Source organism: Urocitellus parryii, chromosome 7, assembly GCF_045843805.1.
Source record: "Urocitellus parryii isolate mUroPar1 chromosome 7, mUroPar1.hap1, whole genome shotgun sequence".
Classification (NCBI taxonomy): Eukaryota; Metazoa; Chordata; class Mammalia; order Rodentia; family Sciuridae; genus Urocitellus; species Urocitellus parryii.
This window is the reverse complement of record NC_135537.1, coordinates 139,851,524-139,869,796: the sequence shown is the minus strand read 5'-3', so window position 1 is coordinate 139,869,796 and position 18,273 is coordinate 139,851,524. Positions and strand designations below refer to the sequence as shown.

The window sequence follows — 18,273 nt, the reverse complement described above, 5'->3', positions numbered from 1 at the left end:
TGCCTTTTCTTTTTTTTTAAAGAGGTTTTATTCAGCATCAGCCACCTTGAACAGGTCTTATAATTTATTTAGACATATTTGGGAGCTAAATGTACAGAGAGCTGGAGTTTACTTATTTTGCAACAGATAGTTGATGGAGATCTTTTAAACAATGAATCTATGAGGGACATTGGAGGAGAATTATTTGTTAGATTAGCAATGAATGTATCACCCTGAGGCCTGAGAAAATGTAAATTTACTTTTCTAATGAATGCTTAATTTTAACTAATTTCAAACCCTTTCTGCTTTTCAGCTGCCATTCACATACTAACTAAATATTATTTGGTTTGTTTTATTTCACTAGTGACAAGGGAAGGAATTTGGAACTATGAACACACCTGTTAGGACCATGTGTAACCTTTTTCTCAAATCAGAAAATGAAGTGATTACTATCATTTCCTGTACGCTTGTCTTTATTTACAGTCAGTTCCCTGAAACTTTAGATACATATTTGATTGAAGCTTCTTGGAAAAATATGTAGTACTAGTTTATGTAAAACTGACAACTTTGAGAGCTTTTTTCCTTCTTTTTATGGCACTTCTCTGCATTACCTGTTTTATTATAGTAGGTCCTCTTCTGGTCTTGTTACAGTTAACTCCAAAAATGTTTCCATGATTAGTTGATTCTTATGGTTTGTCTGCTGTGGGTGGGGCCTTCATGTTTTGCTTTGAGCTTATAGTTCTCTTTTGCATACCTAATTAACGTTATCTAGCCTTTTTTTTTTCTATCTCTCTTCATTGGTCCTTTTTAATTTTACCAGAAAAGCTTCTGAAATTCTGATTTATACTGTTTGTAGATACAAAGTGTGATGTTTACTTTGGCAATACCAATTACCTCCCTTCCTTGACTAATTCTTGAATCTTTCTGCCTTGTTCAGGTTTTAAAATCATCCATCTTAGTGCCATAGAGAAGGTATAGGCTTTCTTATTTTAAAATGATCCCCAAATTTGGCATTATTTTGCTATCTATTTAGCTTACATTTTTTTTAAACTTTTATTTCAAGATGTGCTTTTCCATTAACTATTTCCCCCAAATGGGGCATACCTGATGGTGGTAGGGGACAGGAGTTTTAGGTGGAACACCAGTCTACAGGCAGTATCATTGATTGGCATCATGAGAAGGCAATAATCTTTTATTCTAATATCCTTTCTCAATTTAATGTTAGTACATTTTCTTGTCTAACTCTAGCAAATCTCCTCTTATATAAAAGAAAGAAGGCCTTAAGCTCACAGCTCTTGAGCAAGCAGAACATTTCATCATTGTTTTGTTTTTATTGAATTATTTTTATTTTAAAACTGATGTGGTATTTACAGTAGAGTATAAATTGTCTTATTTACATATATATGAATTTAAAAGGGAGGTTCTCTACATATATTTCAATATTTCCATAATGAAAATTTCAGTGAGTTAACTTAAAAGACATAGATCATAGAAGATGGGACAAATGTTGTGAAGATGGTAGAAAAATGACCAAATTTGGAGGAATGCTGAGTGAAATCAAATTCCTTCTTAAATCTGATACTATTTTGCTTGTATTTGACTTTCTTTGGTCAAGGAAAACCAATTTTCCTAAGGTTTTCTGACACAATGACTTCTGCTGTAAAGACTTTTTAAAAGCCTTTTCATGTTTTATTTTCATTTTAAAAATACATAAATCAGTATTAATATTATAATGCTTCCTAACTTGCTTTTTGTTTCTGGCCTTTGAAAGTTTGGGACAGAGTGCTGAATATCGACACATCTGGTCTCTTGAAATCTCCAATAAACCCAATGTATCTGAACCTGAAGAACCAAAGATTCGTTTTGTTGCTGGTATTCATGGAAATGCTCCAGTTGGAACTGAACTGCTTTTGGCTCTGGCAGAATTTCTCTGTCTGAACTACAAAAAGAACCCAGCTGTTACTCAAGTAAGGGATAGTCTGTTCTGACATGCTTTCAAAGGAAAAAACTACCTGGGTGCAGTGGTGCATGCCTGTAATCCTAACAATTTGGGAGACTGAAGCAGGAGGATTGTAAGTTTGAGGCCAGCCTCAGCAATTTAGTAAGACCCTGTCTCATATTAAAAAAAAATAATAAAGAATATAAAAGTCTGATGATGTAGCTCAGTTGTAAAATACCCCTGGGTTCAATTCCTAGTCCCAGTGGGGGGGGGGGGGGAGAGTTCAGTGACATGGATGTCAGGATGCCATTTAAAATTTTTATGTTTCTTAAATTAGATTTTACACTGAGTACATTGTGTTACTCTTTTAAAAATGAATGATCTTTGTATATGCTCATTGTTAATAGTATCTTTCCATTCTTTTCTTTTTATGGTGCTGGGAATTGAACTTGAGGCCTCACACATGCTGGGCAAGCACTCTAGCACTTAGCTACATCCTTAACCCTCTATTATATATCTTTGTATATATTAAGAGGCAGAGAGGAAAAAATTCTAAAAGTTGGCATTTAGTTCTTTACTCCTTTGTTTAAGCCAAGGTACCCTTCTAATTTTTACTTATCGTTTTATATGTTCTAACTTGAGGAACTTCCACTTTTAGTTGCTTATAACTAGAACATTATATTGGAAAATGTAGTAAAAGTCATAGTTTGTCTTTTGATGTAATACATAAAAATTGTTGGACATACTGGCTGCTAAAAGACTTTACAAAAGGTGGTTTGGCATTGTCTGCTTTAGCCATTAAGGACTACAGAAAAGAATTTTGATTTAGGTGCTTAGTCATGTAAGTATAAGGAGCCTAGTTTGGTATTGTCTCAGGGAAAAGAAGGAAAGGGTGCATTATTCTAGAAGACTCATTAATTGGCATTGACTTTAATGAATTTAGGAAAGGGGAAAAGAAGTAGTATTTGTTTAATATATACTGTGTTCAAGGTACTATATATTAGATACTTTACATATATCATTAATTTAATTCTTAACTCTGTGACAATGATTATCTCCAATTACAAATGTAAACTGATTTGGGTATTTGTTAACTTATAGTATATGTTACAGTTAGTTGTTGGTAGAATTGGATTTAAACCCAAGCATAGAGTCTATTTTGGTGTCCTTTGTCCTGTAAGTCAATAAATAAATAAATAAATAAATAAATAAATAAATAAATAAATAAATAAATAATACAAGAGTGTGTCTCACTCTAAAGCCCCATGGTTTTCTTGTAACATACTGCCTTCCCTAAAAAGAAATTTTGGAAAGATTCAATGTCATGATCAGGATCAGAAGCGACCTGTATAACTAGATAAGCTGAACTTAAATCAGCCTTGCAAAAATTATTTTACCAAAAAGACTATTGGTGAGTTGCAGATAGTATCTCAAAGATATTTTTCTTTTTCTTTCTTTCTTTTTTTTAATGAGAGCATATCTTAGTGGTTTTCAACCCTGCTCTGTGATAGGAACACCTGGGTGGTTTTAAAAAATATCAATGCTTGGACTCCATCCCCAGAGGCATCAGTACTTCTTTAAAAACTCCTCACATTCCCAGAACCTTCAACCCCGCCCCCTCAAAAAAAATCTACTTAGATTTATGTTGTTTTGTTCTGTTTGTGGTACTAGGGATTGAATTCTGAGCCTTTTGCATGCTAGACAAGTGCTCTACCACTAAGCAACACCTCCAGCCCATGTTATTCATATATTTAACCATATCTGTAACCTACTGGTCTTATGGTTATAAGAGATGACATATCTTAGGTGAACCACCTAACTGAAATTTCAAAACTCCTAGTTTATGAGAACTTGCCTTACTGATTTAATTGGACTTGAATTGCATTCATAAGTTGAGATCACTTTAGAATGCTTTTGTCTTGAGTTAAGGCTCAAAGAAAGTACCCAGAGAGTCCCAGTGGCTCAGGAGGCTGAAGTAGAAAGATCACAAGTTCGGGGCCAGCCTCAGAAACTTAACGACCCTGTCTCAAAATAAAAAATAAAATTAAAAAAGCTGAAAGAACTGGGGATGTAGCTCAGTGTCAAGGTATCTCTGGGTTTAGGGACTGGGGTTGTGGCTCAGTGGTAGAGCACTTGCCTGGCATGTGTGAGGCCCTGGGTTCAATTCTTAGCATCACATATAAATAAAGAAATAAAGTAAAACATCCACTGGGAACTAAAAAATAGTTAAAGAAAAACAAAAGTATCCCTGGGTTTAATCCACAGTACCAAAAAAAAAAAAAGAAGAAGAAAATAAAATAAAATATATACATACCTGGTAATCTGCCAGTGGTAAAACACAGGTTATACTTTAAAAAAACAATCTTCCCCAGGGAAGAGATTTATGAACCAATGAATTAGAGTCTCAAATATTTTTAACGTATAATTATTACCAGAGTAAATAAGTCAAAGATCACTTATTCTGATTTATTGTTAGAAATTTTAGGCTTTGGATTGTAAAATAAACATTCTGTGTTCTAATAACTCTGCCATCGTAGCACAAAAAAGTCACATGTAAACAAATGGACATGATTGTATACCAATAAAACTTTACAAAGGATAGAAGGCAACAGACTAGATTTGGGGTGCAAGTATTGTTTTCTGACCCCTGTGATATGTCATCAGGAGATCCCTGGGAACATTTTACTTAGTGGTTTTTTGCTTCTTTTAAAATTTATTTGGAGCAAAAGGAATTTTATTTTACTTTACATTTTTTTCAATTTAAATTCCTTTTAAATTAACTATATTTAAAATGAACAATGAGGCTCTCTATTTGAGGCACAGGAAAGTATCTGTTGATTATACATGAAGCTAATAAACTTATTAATTTCTGTTTTAGCTGGTTGACAGGACCAGGATTGTGATTGTTCCTTCTCTAAATCCAGATGGGCGAGAGCGAGCGCAAGAAAAAGAATGTACTTCAACGATAGGACAAACAAATGCCCGTGGAAAAGACTTGGATACAGATTTCACAAGTAAGACTACTTTTTACACCATTAAAGTACTTTGGAGATAATTCTCTTTCTCTTTGCTAGGAGATTGGTTGATGCCATTTTGTTGGTTGGTAATGGAGCACTTTCATATCTAAGTTATGATTGCAAGGTATAAATAAATACACCCAAAAACATTTTGAACTTTTCTCCTTTTTCATATGCAAAAGTAATTCAAGTTTTTAAAAATAGAAATTCAATCGATATCATTGGGGTATTTCATCACTGGCTGTGTTGGATGTGTATTCTGTCCCTCTTCCCTTCCCTATATGTATACTTACACACACATTGTCATATGTGGATTTTGAGGAACCTGTTTTTTATTTACTTGAATGGGATTGTCAGCTCTATGTATTTTTACTCTGTAACTGGTGATTGAACCCAGGAATGCTCTACTGCTGAGCTGCATCCTCAGCTCTTTTTATTTTATTTTTTTGGTGATCCTCCTACCTCAGCTTCCAAGTTGATGGGATTATAACTTTTTTCATTAAATATATGATTAACATCTTTCTATTTAAGTACTTATAGACCATTTTCACCATTTTTTCCACATTTTTTTATTGGTGAATTATAGTTGAACATATTGTTAGGATTTATTGTTACATATCCCTACATGCACACAATATTACAATATAATTTGGCCAATATGACATTTAATTTATGGCATTGTATACCATTAATATATGGCAATTCTTTAGTTTATTCATCCATTTTCTACTGGTGGATATTTAATATGTTTCTATTTTTTGCTTTTACAAACAAAAAACACCTATTTTTTAAAAAATTTATTTTATTTCAAAGGTAGGTGATATATTTTCTAAGTTGGTATTGTTTTTATTGTTGTTGTTTGGTACTAGGGATTGGACAGGGAAACTTTACCGCTGAACTATATCCTTAGCCCTTCTTATTTTTAATTTTGAGGCAGGGTCTCTCTAAGTTGCTGAGCCCCTCACTTACTTGCAGAGACTGGCCTCAAACTTGCAATCCTCCTGCCTTAGCCTCCCCAGTATCTGGGATTATAGGCACCCACCACCATGCCTGTCCCTAAGTTATTTATTTATTTAATTTATTTTGGTACTAGGGATTGAACTCGGGGGCACTCAACCATTGAGCCACATCCCCAGCCCTTTTTTGTATTTTATTTAGAGAAAGGGTCTCATTGAGTTGCTTAGTGCCTCACTGTTCTGAGGCTGTCTTTGAACTCCTCCTGCGTCAGTCTCCCTAGCCACTGGGATTACAGGAATGCGCCACTGTGCCTGGCTTCCCTAAGTTACTTTTAAAAGCAGGATATGCACATCTTTTTTCAGTAAGAATTTTCTTAAACTTTCTTAACATAATTAATTATACACATTATCCTGAAGTATGTAAAACTCAAAGTAACCTACCTTCTAGAATGTGTATTTCTTATTTGAGATAGTAGTTTATGGAGAAATAAGTATTTACAAACTTCGTAAGTCAGCATTTTGATTGTGTTCAAGTAGAGAATAATTTTCTGAGATACACTAAAATTTAGAACTTGGTATTTTATATTTGATCTTTCTTTTTTTCAGATAATGCCTCCCAGCCTGAGACTAAAGCCATTATTGAAAATTTAATTCAAAAACAAGACTTCAGTCTTTCTGTTGCTTTAGATGGTGGTTCTGTGCTAGTCACATACCCATATGACAAGCCAGTACAGACAGGTATGATCAATGTTATTTCACATATATACTTTTTAAGCATAGGTGGAAATTCCAAGTAAAATAATGTTCCTTCTAAATTTTTTTAAATGATGAGTATTTGAGCATATTCTATGATGAAATAGCTAACCCAAAAAAATTGTATATATATCAACAGTTCAAACAGTTACTTGAAGATGATAGTTCAGATTTATGAAGATATAGCTTTATTGAGTTTAGCCGTCTTGTTCAAACATCTGTTCAGTTCAGTATATGATCATTTATTAGGCAATTATTATATGTGTAGATATTCGGAATAAAAATGCGAAAACAACACAACACCTGCCATAAGAAACTCTTGTATACAAATCAAATATTAACAGTATAGAATTGCCCTCCCTTGCCTTCAAACTTGACTGACAGGTTGCAATTTTGTGGTGAGTTGAACAGTTGCTTGTTTGTGCTGTTTTTACTACATCTTATAAGGGACATTGTTATTGGAGGCAGTTTGTGCTGTTTTTAGTACAACTTATAAGGGACATTATTATTGGGCTGCAGTTTGCCATACCAAAACAAATTTGTATTTTAGCCTGTAACATAACTTCACCATTAGTACCTTTGAATGTAAGGATGATGATTATCTTCTGTGCCTGATTATCTTGGGCTAAACAAAATCATGTAACTAATTGTAATTCCTTAGTAATCTTCAGCATGGTGCAAGATTTATTAAAAGAAAATGAGTTATATTTGTGATATTGGATTTGGACAAAACTCTTTTAGATTTCTTATGATTTTTTTCTTTTTATAGTGGAGAACAAAGAGACTCTGAAACATTTGGCATCTCTTTATGCAAATAATCATCCATCGATGCATATGGGTCAGCCCAGTTGCCCAAATAAGTCAGGTAGATATTTTCTATACCCTTTGTTACTAATTGTTGTTATGGTTGCTTTGGGGAGGGTCTTGCCTTATGATCTTATTGACCCTACGTCTCTCAATGATTTTATAGATGAAAATATTCCAGGAGGAGTAATGCGTGGAGCAGAATGGCACAGTCACCTGGGCAGCATGAAGGTATGCTTTATAGAACGTAGTTAGAATAAGAATTATGAATATTGGCCACTGAATGAAAGAATAGGCAACTTTTCTGATATAGCAAGTGAATGTCATCTGTCTCATGGCTTTCATTTATTTATTTATTTATTTATTTTAATGTTGGTTGTTCAAAACATTTCTCATGGCTTTCTTGACATGCCTAGGCTTAAATTAACCTGACAGTAATCTTTTTTCCCCTCTGGTCATTGTAACAATTTTTAACTGTATGACTTAATGACATTCATTATACTTACATTGTCCAACCATCACCATATCTATTTCCAAAACTTTTTCATTGTCACAAACAGAAATTTTGTATCTGTAAGCAGTAACTTCCTATTCCCCTCTCCCCACAGCCCTGGTAACACTAATATACTTTATGTCTCTATGAATTTTACTATTCTAAGTATGTCATATAAGTGAACTCATACAATATTTAACCTTTTGTGTCTGACTTCTTTCACTTAGCATGATGTTTTTAGAGTTCATCCATTTTGAATCATGTGTCGATACTTTATTCCTTTTTATGGCCAAATAATGTTCTAATCTATGTATATACTGCATTAATTTATTGATTCATGAGTTGATGGACATTTGGGTTGTTTCTATCTTTTGACTGTTGCAAATAATGCTACAGTGAACACAGGCATGCAAGTGTCTGTTTGATCCCTTGTTTTATACCAGAATGGAAGTTGAATCTTACTAAAAATCTATATTTAACTTTCTGAGGAACCACCAAACTTTTCCACAGCACTGAACCATTTTATATTCCCACCAGCAATATTCAACAATTCCAATTTTTTTATATCCTCCCCAGCACTTGTTACTTTAATTATAACTGTCCTAACTGGTGTGAAGTGGTATCTTGTTGTTTTGATTTGCATTCCCTAATGACTAATAATATTGGAGCATCTGTTCACATGCTTGATGGCCATTTGTATATCTTTTGGGGGAAAATATCTATTCAGATCTTTGACCCATTTTATAGTTTATTCGCTTATTTATTTATTTTATTTTGATACTGGGGATTGAACCCAGGGGTGCTTTACCACTGAGCAACATCCCCAGCCCATTTTTTATATTTTATTTTGACACAGGGCCTCTCTAAGTTGCTTAGGGATTTGCTGAGTTGCCAAGGCTGACCTTGACCTTGCAGTTCTCCTGTCTCAGCCTCCTGAGCCTCTGGAATTGCAGACATGTGCCACTGTACCCAGCTCTTTGACTCATTTTAAAACTGTATTGTTTATCTTTTTGTTGTTGACCTATGAGGATTCTTTATATATTTGCATATTAAATCCTTACCAGATATATGACTTGCAAATATTTTCTCCCATGTTGTATGTTGTGTTTTTAAATTTCTTGATCATGTCCTTGGATGACAGAGAGGTTTTTTTTTTTTTTCCATATTTTTCCCTTCACATTTTTTCACTGGTGCATTATAGTTGTACATAATGATGAGATTCGTTGTTACATAGTAGTACATGCACACAGTATAACCATATAATTTGGCCAATATCCTCCCCAGCACCCCCCTGACATATACACTTCTCCCACCCCTGTGACCCTTTCCTCCATTCTCTGATCATCTTTTGCTTTTCATGTGATCACCTCCCCTCTTTCTTTTCCTTTTTCCTCTCTGGCTTCCACATATGAGAGGAAAACATGATCCTTGATCTCTTGAGTTTGGCTTATTTCAATTAACATGAGGGTCTCAGGTTCCATCCATTTTCCTACAAATGACATAATTTATGTTTTTATGGCTGAATAAAACTCCATTGTGTATGTATACCACATTTTCTTTCTTTATTTATCTGTTGATGAATACCTAGACTGGTTTCATAGTCTGGCTATTAGGAGCTGACATGTCTTCAACTCATTATTATACAGAGTGTTTTATTTATTTATATTTGCTGTAAAATGCATTACAGATTCTCTGTTTACATCACCCAGGTTTCCTTTTTATTCCGTTTATTATCTTTCTTATCAATTTGCCTGTATTTAATTTTTACTTTATATTCCAGGATTATAGTGTCACCTATGGCCATTGCCCAGAAATCACCGTATACATAAGCTGCTGCTACTTTCCTAGTGCAGCACAACTCCCTTCCCTGTGGGTAGAAAATAAAAGATCTCTTCTTAGCATGTTAGTAGAGGTGAGTCTTTCTTTTTCAACTAAGAAGCATACTCCCAGGAGTATGTTCAACCTTTATCAAAATATTGTTTTTGTCTTTTATAAAAAAATTATATTTTTTATTTTAAATACCACAGTACGTAAAGAGATTTGTTCATGTTATATTGTCTAAATAGATGTCATGCATCCATATATCTGAAATCTCCTATAATTTGACCTTGTGAGATGTTGCACGTTCTTCAATCTGGCTGTCACACAGTTCTTGGAGTCAGGGTACTATGGTGGGAAGGCATTGGAAGATTGGGTCCTAATGCTTTAGGCTTTGACTATTATACCAGAGTTGTCTTTTATTTTATCTCTATCCCTATGACTCTGAGCATTAAATGAGTAACAAATGTGATCAGGGTCAGTGGGGAAGAAGGAATATATTTCATTTGTTTGTCTTTAGTCATGTCTCATCTTTTGCCTCAGAATATCTGGCATGAAACATAATTTTTAAAAAATTTTGTAGTGGTAGATGGACAGAATGCCTTTATTTTATTTGTTTGTTTGTTTTATGTGGTGCTGAGGATAGAACCCAGTGCCTCGTGCATGCTAGGCGAGTGCCCTGCCACTGAGCCCCAGCCCCAGCCCCAACATGATTATATTTTAATCATTTTTTTTAGGTTCACAAAGGAGTACATGGATTTGTCAAAGATAAGACTGGAAAACCAATTTCTAAAGCAGTCATTGTACTCAATGAAGGAATAAAAGTACACACAAAAGAGGGAGGTTATTTCCATGTACTATTAGCCCCAGGTGTCCATAACATCAATGCCATTGCTGATGGGTACCAGCAACAACATTCACAGGTAAGAAACTCAAATTGAATAGTATTATGTAAATTCTTCTTCTTAATAATACTTCTATTTATTGACACATGAAAGGAATAAATAAATAAAAAGTGTGACCACTTCTTGATTTCGGTAACTTGTTATCTTTTGGTAGTCCCTTTGGCAACAAAAGGGAAATTTTTATAGCATTTTGTATACTTCAGATGACAATGAATCATTTCTGTGGTTTGCTTTAAAGGCCTTGAAAATGTGGCAGGGATATAATATGCCTTAAGTAAACTTTTTCATAATGTTGCATTTTCTCTTTCTAGGTCTTTGTACATCATGATGCAGCTAGTTCTGTGGTAATAGTCTTTGACACAGATAACCGGATATTTGGTTTGCCAAGGGAGCTTGTGGTAACTGTAGCAGGTAAAGAAATTTTGACTTTTAGTACTTGAAGTTAGAACCAGTCTTGCTATTTCAATCTGAGAGTGGATCACCTCCATAATCACTTGCAGCTTATCATTTTTTCTAATGTCTCCTTATCTAATCATGACTTTCCTAAATCGCTGTTTTCCCATGTTCTCCTGGCTTGCCCCCTCAGGTGTCACCTCCACAGAAAGGTCCTTTTGATTACCCTATATCACATAGTATCCATGTCACTATCTCTTCCCTATGTTTTTTCCATCATAGCACTTAGAACTACTTGCCATCATATTTTTATGTGTGTGTGTGTGTGGTGTATACATATCTGTGTATACACATATGTGTGTGTACATATGTATACATATATTTGTACATATATATTTATACTCATTTGTCTATATTCCATCTCTCCCACTAAAACATAAGCTATGGGTAGCATGGAGTTCATCTGTATCCTTAGAACAGATAGTAGGTTTTAATGAAAAGTTGTTGAATGAATTTGCCTTATATTTGCCTTTGACTTACATTAGTTCTGGTTTTCCAAGGTCCAGGAAAGAGGAAATGTTTGGGATTTTTCTAGGTTTAATTTGCACATTGTTTGAATTACTGAAAGGTAAGGAAGAAAAAAAAATGTGATAAAATAATACTTAGCTGTTTTTTCTCTGTATAACACAAAGAACCTTGGTTCATTTTTAAACACAACTTGGACTTGAAGCAGAATTACTAAGTTTTATTATAATATGTATATGGAAGAGACCCTTGGTGGAAAGAAAGTGGTATATTAGGAATGTGGTACAATCATAGATCCTATAATGGAGCACTGAAAGAGTTATTAGCTTGAACCAGATAAAAATGTGAAAAACTTAGTGGTTAAAGATATAGTAGCTAGGATTCAGCCATGCTTTTAGTCTGGCTCTGCCACCCATTAGCTATTATTCTATTACTATTGTAACTAAAACTCTTATTTTGATTTTAAATAAAGAAGAGGTTTTGGATGAAATGAAAATTCACTAGAAAGGAAAAGTGGAAGTCAATGATTGATAGATAACAAGCAGGTTGCTGGTCTAAGGGTGTAGCTCAGTGGTAAAGCACTTGTCTTGCACATGTGAGGCCCTGGGTTCGATCCTCAGCACTACATAAAAATAAATAAATAAAAATAAAGATATTGTGTCCATCTACAACTAATATATATATTTTAAAAAAGAAGGTTGCTGAACAACAGTGTAAGTTCATTGTCATAAAAATAATGTGTGTACATACACATGCATAAATGAAGATCAGGAAAAATATGCACTAAGGTAATTGAAGATGACCTCTGGGTAAGAAACATAAAGATGTGGATGTTTTTCATACTGGTTTTTATTATTTTCACTTATCTGTATTTTCTAATTTTGCATACTATACATGTACTGCTTCTACCATAATAAAAGGTGGTTCTTACATACATGAAATAAAAATAAACAAGGAACATATTTTTTAAAGTGCCATAATAAGTAGCTGTTTATTCATGTTCACATCCCCACATAATGGTTTTTGTTTGGCAGGAGCCACCATGTCAGCATTGATCCTAACAGCCTGCATTATTTGGTGCATCTGCTCAATCAAGTCCAACAGACACAAGGATGGCTTTCATCGGCTCAGGCAGCATCATGACGAGTATGAAGATGAGATTCGCATGATGTCCACTGGCTCCAAGAAGTCGCTCCTAAGCCACGAGTTCCAGGATGAAACGGACACTGAAGAGGAAACATTATATTCTAGCAAACATTGAAAAATACACTTTGCACATCTCCCGGCTTAAGTACCAAGCAAAATTACAGTTCCTCTTGGGAGACACTGCATTAAGAGGAGAGACTGTCTTGCTTCTTCAAAGAGCTTTGGGAAGTTAACCTGCTAAATCTGTATTCTCTGTGAATTTCTCTGGCAGTTTTGAACTTCCCTTCCTTAAAGTACTCTTAACCTTTTTAAAAAATCTGATTTCTATTTATGCAGCAGAGATGGGACAGCCACTTTGTTTTTCTTCTTAATTTAAGACAAGCTATTTGGAGCTTATGTAATAACAGCATAAAGCCAACTAGTGGATGTTGTATTTTGTACACCAGGTGTTTACTAGTGGCTTTAGCTTTTTTTGTTTCTTTCTTTCTTTTAAAGGCCAAAAGAATCCAGACACATTAAAGCAGGGACAGCAGTCAGATTCTGACATAAAGCTTTAAAAACTCAAGGTTTTTCTCAACCTACTGAGGAGTACTCTTCTCTAGTTATTAGATAGCTGGAGTTTCTCTTATTCAGGTTTAATGGATTGAATGATTTTTAAACATATGTAACATTAGGAAATGAATAAATGGGCTTCCGCATTTGTCTTTCTACCTGTTTCCAGGCTAGATCAGAACTGGTGGCCTGTGCAGTAAGCAAGATTTTACTACCTACCTCTCTTGTAAGGTTTAGCAAAGTTCTAAATATCCCCATTTTAAGGGAGAACTCATTGACTTTATTGTGCAAGGTCTGAATGTCCACTTGAATGGAGCTGAGAGGGAGATCTGGCAAAAGGTGAAACTCATGTTGCCTATCTTTTAACCTGCTAAAAATCCACAGGTGCTGCTGCTTTTATCTGTGAAGCACTAGTTTATTCTAGGAATGCCTAATTCTTTAATATTTCCTAAATTTGAACCTTTTTCTATGTTGGACACCTATGGTTTTCAGATGACCCGGCCATCTACAAGATCTGAATTCTACTGAAAATATCTGGAAGTGTGGAAGAGACCTACTTGCACATTCTTAACCTATCTTGAACACAAAACATCTACACTTTGTGCTCCAGCCTGAGCCTTCACTCAGTAATAGCATACTATCATTAAAATAGCTCGGCCAGTCTTGTTCACATAGTCCTCTGCAAGTGATGGGGTTCTTTGTCCTAATGTTTCATTTGATGGTCTCTTTTTTTTTTTTCCCTGACCATCCAATTTTGTTAAAAGTTCATTTGAAAGCTTTTAGTGATGGCTCCCTCCATTTAAAAAAAAAAAAAAGAAAAAAAAGTGTAAACTATGGACTGCCGTGTGGTTTAACACTGTGGTGTGAAAGTGTCATCTTCACTGCCAGTCAGGCAAAGAACTGTAAGTTTTGCATTTTATTGTGTCTGTCTTATACAGTGGAAATGATGCTTTTTGTAAGTATGAGTCTTACCAATGATTTAATGGTTTAATACCTTTGAATGTTTTAATGGCCAAGTTGCTGCTGAACTTGTACTAAATCAGGGGATCAAAAAACTAGCTCTCATCTTTTCAAATTGTGTTTCATATCCATTAATGTATCAGTTATCCCAAAGCTTTTATGTGGAGTTGTTTACTCCATTCACCTAGGTCATTCAACCAGGTTTTGTGAGAAATACATCCAAAGTGGCTTTATAACAGAGATTTTGCTTAGCATGAATAATGAGGTCATAATATTTGTTAATAAATGTTGGTGGTAAGTTTGAATGACTTAAGGTTAAACCATTTTGGTATTAATCCTGGTATTACAAATCTACGTTCTACCACCTCATTCTCATATCACCACATTCACAACAGTTTGTGGGATGCTAATATTAAATATACATGACTTAATTTCTTCTAATAACACTTTATATTTCCTTAAAGCTTTATTTTCAAGAGTGCAAAGTCAGAGAACCAACACAGGGCCTACTAGTGGCTGGCCTTGCTTGGGACATTGCAACTAGAAATTAAACCAAGTTGATACAACAGCCTTTGCTTTAAAAGCAGTGTTCTTCACTAGAGGACACCTTGACATTTACTTCTTTCTTGATTAAACATGTCTTTAACATATATCTCAGTGACTAAAGGCCATGCCTTTTAACTATGTATAATTTTTTTTTAATGAACACACAAATAGTTCTTGAAGTAGTTTTTCCTGAAAGGAAAACCAAATTCTGCCATAAATTTTCAGTCTTTAATTACTTGCTAAATAATGCATTTAGCTGGAAAACAAGGCCTTCTCAGCCTGTTACCTATGAACATGAATGTACAGGATCCATGACTACTAAGACTGTGTTTTCAGCCCTGCTCTGTCTTTTATTTGTGGATCTAATCTAATATTAGACCACATTAACAACTGAAGGCATTGAAGCCATATGGGATGGGGAATGCATTTTTTCAGTGTTTTTCCTAGAAACTTTCCATTTCCTTGGAGTCATGTAGGAAAGTAAGTATCACAGTATTAAGAAATGTGCCCAAATCTGAGTTGTGCCTTTCTTTACTCACAAGGCATGGTTTTGTCCTGGCAATCAGTCTGTAAGCCTTCTTCCTTCCCAGCTCCTTAATAAAAGCAAAGTGATTGAGTAGGTAATATTCAAAGTGTCTGCCTATATAAATGTACTAATTATGTGGTTCAAAAAGATGAGCCCAAGCAATTCCAGGGAGCCAGACTCTGGTTTTGATGTAAATTTGTTGAAACACTTGGGTACTAGTGAGATCCCATCCAGTTGAGAAATGCTTGCAATTCTCATTGAAGGGAATTTGCTTTGGGACTTTGTCATCTTCCAGAAAGGAAACATTGTATTTTTGACCCAGTGTGATTGGTCAATCTTTGGTAACTTTCATTGAATGGGATTTGCTAAATTAGTGAATATTGAACTTAAAACTAATTATGAGTTGACAAATAAATAAAAGGTAGTGCTTATGTCTGAGCTTATTGTGTTTCTGAGCTCACACAAGGTTACTCAGTAACCATGACCTGCTCCTCCATTTCTATTTATTCTCGGCATTAAATAGTTTTATCTTCTTGATGCCAGAAGACACTTGTGCCAAGTTTTGTCCCTTGCTGTATTAAAAGCTTCTTGGCTGTGAATGCTATGATAGTGCCCTATATTATGGTTCTCTGGTGGAACTGTTTTAACACTAGCAACCCAGCATTTCCCCTAAGTCTTTATTGTTATTACTAAAAATCCCAGTATGGTTAATGTTCAGCAGCCTTCTATCAACTTTCTGATAACTCTTTGGGTTTTGGATTTGTTTTAATTAGAGCAGATTGGGGGATGATTAGGATCCTTGATTAATATCAACCGAACTTGGATTTCTAGTTCATGAAGAAATCTAAATCTCTCCCAACACCCAATTCTCCTATTTTGGGTAATAATTCCATTAGCTTCCACTTGACTTTCAGAATATTGTCCTGGTTGATTTCAATTTGATAGATTACATTATAAAATTTGAAAGTCAGTTACCATTTTGAGGCAATTGGATACAAATTATGTAAATATGTACGATCATGATTTTTATAAATGGCATAACATGAGTGTACTAGCTACATTCTATGCTGGCCATGCTGCAGATTTTCTGGAGGTATAACATAATGATATTTTTTAATGCTCTTTTCACCTCTCTCTTTTTTTAGAATGATGCTCCCCAGCTCTAGAACTATATATATAGCTGTTTATATGACATGCCCAATACCCATTCATCTCAAGTGCTACAGTCTGGTTGATTTCATGCACTGTGCCTTCAAAATGAAATTTTTAAAAGGGACTTTAAATGAAGTTGAATAGTAGTTTTAAAAAGTCAATCTGTGTAATTTATGTGAAATCTTAACTGTAATGAGGTCCTTTCTGTTTTTTATATGTAAACAGATTACTAATCCTGTATAAAAGTTATTTTATGATGTTTGTCTTTGTGTTTTGTCTCATAATCTTTTATCAAAAGGAATAGGTCAGACAGAGTTATAGTTCCAATTTGAAATTTATATATATCTAATTTTTCTGCCTATCCTAGGGGAAAAATAGTACCAGGATGGGAATTCAGAGTGTCACCTATATAATGTTTCTGTCTTTATGAATTGAAGTATTCATGGCATATAGTCGCCACAGTTCACTTCTGTTTGTAATTCACTAGATATGTTCAATTGTTCTACAATGTCACAACAAATAGTAGCAATCCAGCATTTTAACAGTATGCTTTAACACTCCCTTTTATTCCATGCCCTATCTTTAGGACATAAAGAAGGATCAAAACATAGCTGGGAAAGATGGTACACACCTGTAATCCCAGCTATTTGGGAGGCTGAGGCAGGAAGATAATAAGTTGAAGGCTTGGGTAACTTAGGGAGATCTTGTCTTGAATTTTTTTTTTTTTTTTAATTCCAAAAGGGCTTGAGAATGTAGCTCTGTGGTAGTGTTTGCCTAGTGTTCACAAGACCTGTATTTAGTCCTCAGTACAAAAAAAAAAAAAAATTTGAAAGGTTTACCTAGTTTAAACATGTTAAAATTTTAGTCCAGAGCTGGGGATCTATGTAGCTGAGTGGTTGAGCAGTTGCCTACTTCTAGGTTTTACCTTGTATCACAAAACAAAAAGAAAAGTTTTGATGTTTTTCTAGGTGAAACCTAGTTAGAATAATGTGTCCTGGCACTTTTAGGAGTGATGATGAATTCAGTATTCCCTTGTTATTTAACAATTTGTTGATAGTGCTACTATAATAGAGATTGGGAAAGAAAGTTATATAAGAAACATGGGTTCTGCTGAAAAAAGAACTAATAGTCCAGGCTAGAGAAATAAAAGTGGAGAAAAGCTTTACTTCAATTGTATTTCGTTCCTCTAAGAAGAAAATCTGTAAGGAAGTGAAGCAGAGAGGTTTGAGCTTGGACCAACTTATGACTGATTTTGGGCTCTGCCATTTGCCTCATATGTGACCTTGTGTTGCACAATTTTGTAACATTCTATATCTCAATTTCTCTACTGGTAAAGGAATAATCCTTGATAGGATTATAGTGGGGATTAAATGAATTAAATGCTAATACACTACTCAGTTATAAATAAGTGACAGTGTATAGGCCTCCATCTCTCATTCTTACTTGCAGTTTGAATGCCAACCAAATCTACACTATTTATTCCAAACTTCAGGTAAATACACCATTAATTACTACCCACAATTTAGAAAGCAGTGAAATCAGACAGCCCAGTTTTCACTTTCACATTACAGTTTCTACCTATGTTAACCGGTAGAATATTTAAAGCAAACATGCTATTTCTTTGGCACTTTTGGCTGAGGTCATATGGGATCCTGTTCCTTGTTTCCTATTTTTGTGTAAACAAATGGAGACAAAGTGAACAAGAATGAGATAGATTAGCTAGATGCCCTTCAATAGATGAATAAATAAACTGTGGTATATATACACAATGGACTATTACTCAGCAATAAAAGAGAATAAAATTATGGC

At 34.5% G+C, this 18,273-nt stretch overlaps 1 protein-coding gene across 1 annotated transcript in view; it reads left to right on the top strand.

The window, feature by feature from the left end:
• Cpd (carboxypeptidase D) overlaps window positions 1–16,725 on the top strand; it is a 72,081-nt gene extending 55,356 nt beyond the window's left edge. The window contains exons 13-21 of the mRNA XM_026388811.2: window positions 1,751–1,946; window positions 4,797–4,932; window positions 6,498–6,629; window positions 7,414–7,509; window positions 7,615–7,679; window positions 9,722–9,853; window positions 10,497–10,682; window positions 10,976–11,075; window positions 12,617–16,725. Coding sequence (XP_026244596.2) covers window positions 1,751–1,946; window positions 4,797–4,932; window positions 6,498–6,629; window positions 7,414–7,509; window positions 7,615–7,679; window positions 9,722–9,853; window positions 10,497–10,682; window positions 10,976–11,075; window positions 12,617–12,843 — 1,270 coding nt within the window. The 3' untranslated portion in view covers window positions 12,844–16,725. The remainder of the gene's footprint in view (window positions 1–1,750; window positions 1,947–4,796; window positions 4,933–6,497; window positions 6,630–7,413; window positions 7,510–7,614; window positions 7,680–9,721; window positions 9,854–10,496; window positions 10,683–10,975; window positions 11,076–12,616) is intronic.
• The last annotated feature ends 1,548 nt before the right edge of the window (window positions 16,726–18,273 follow it).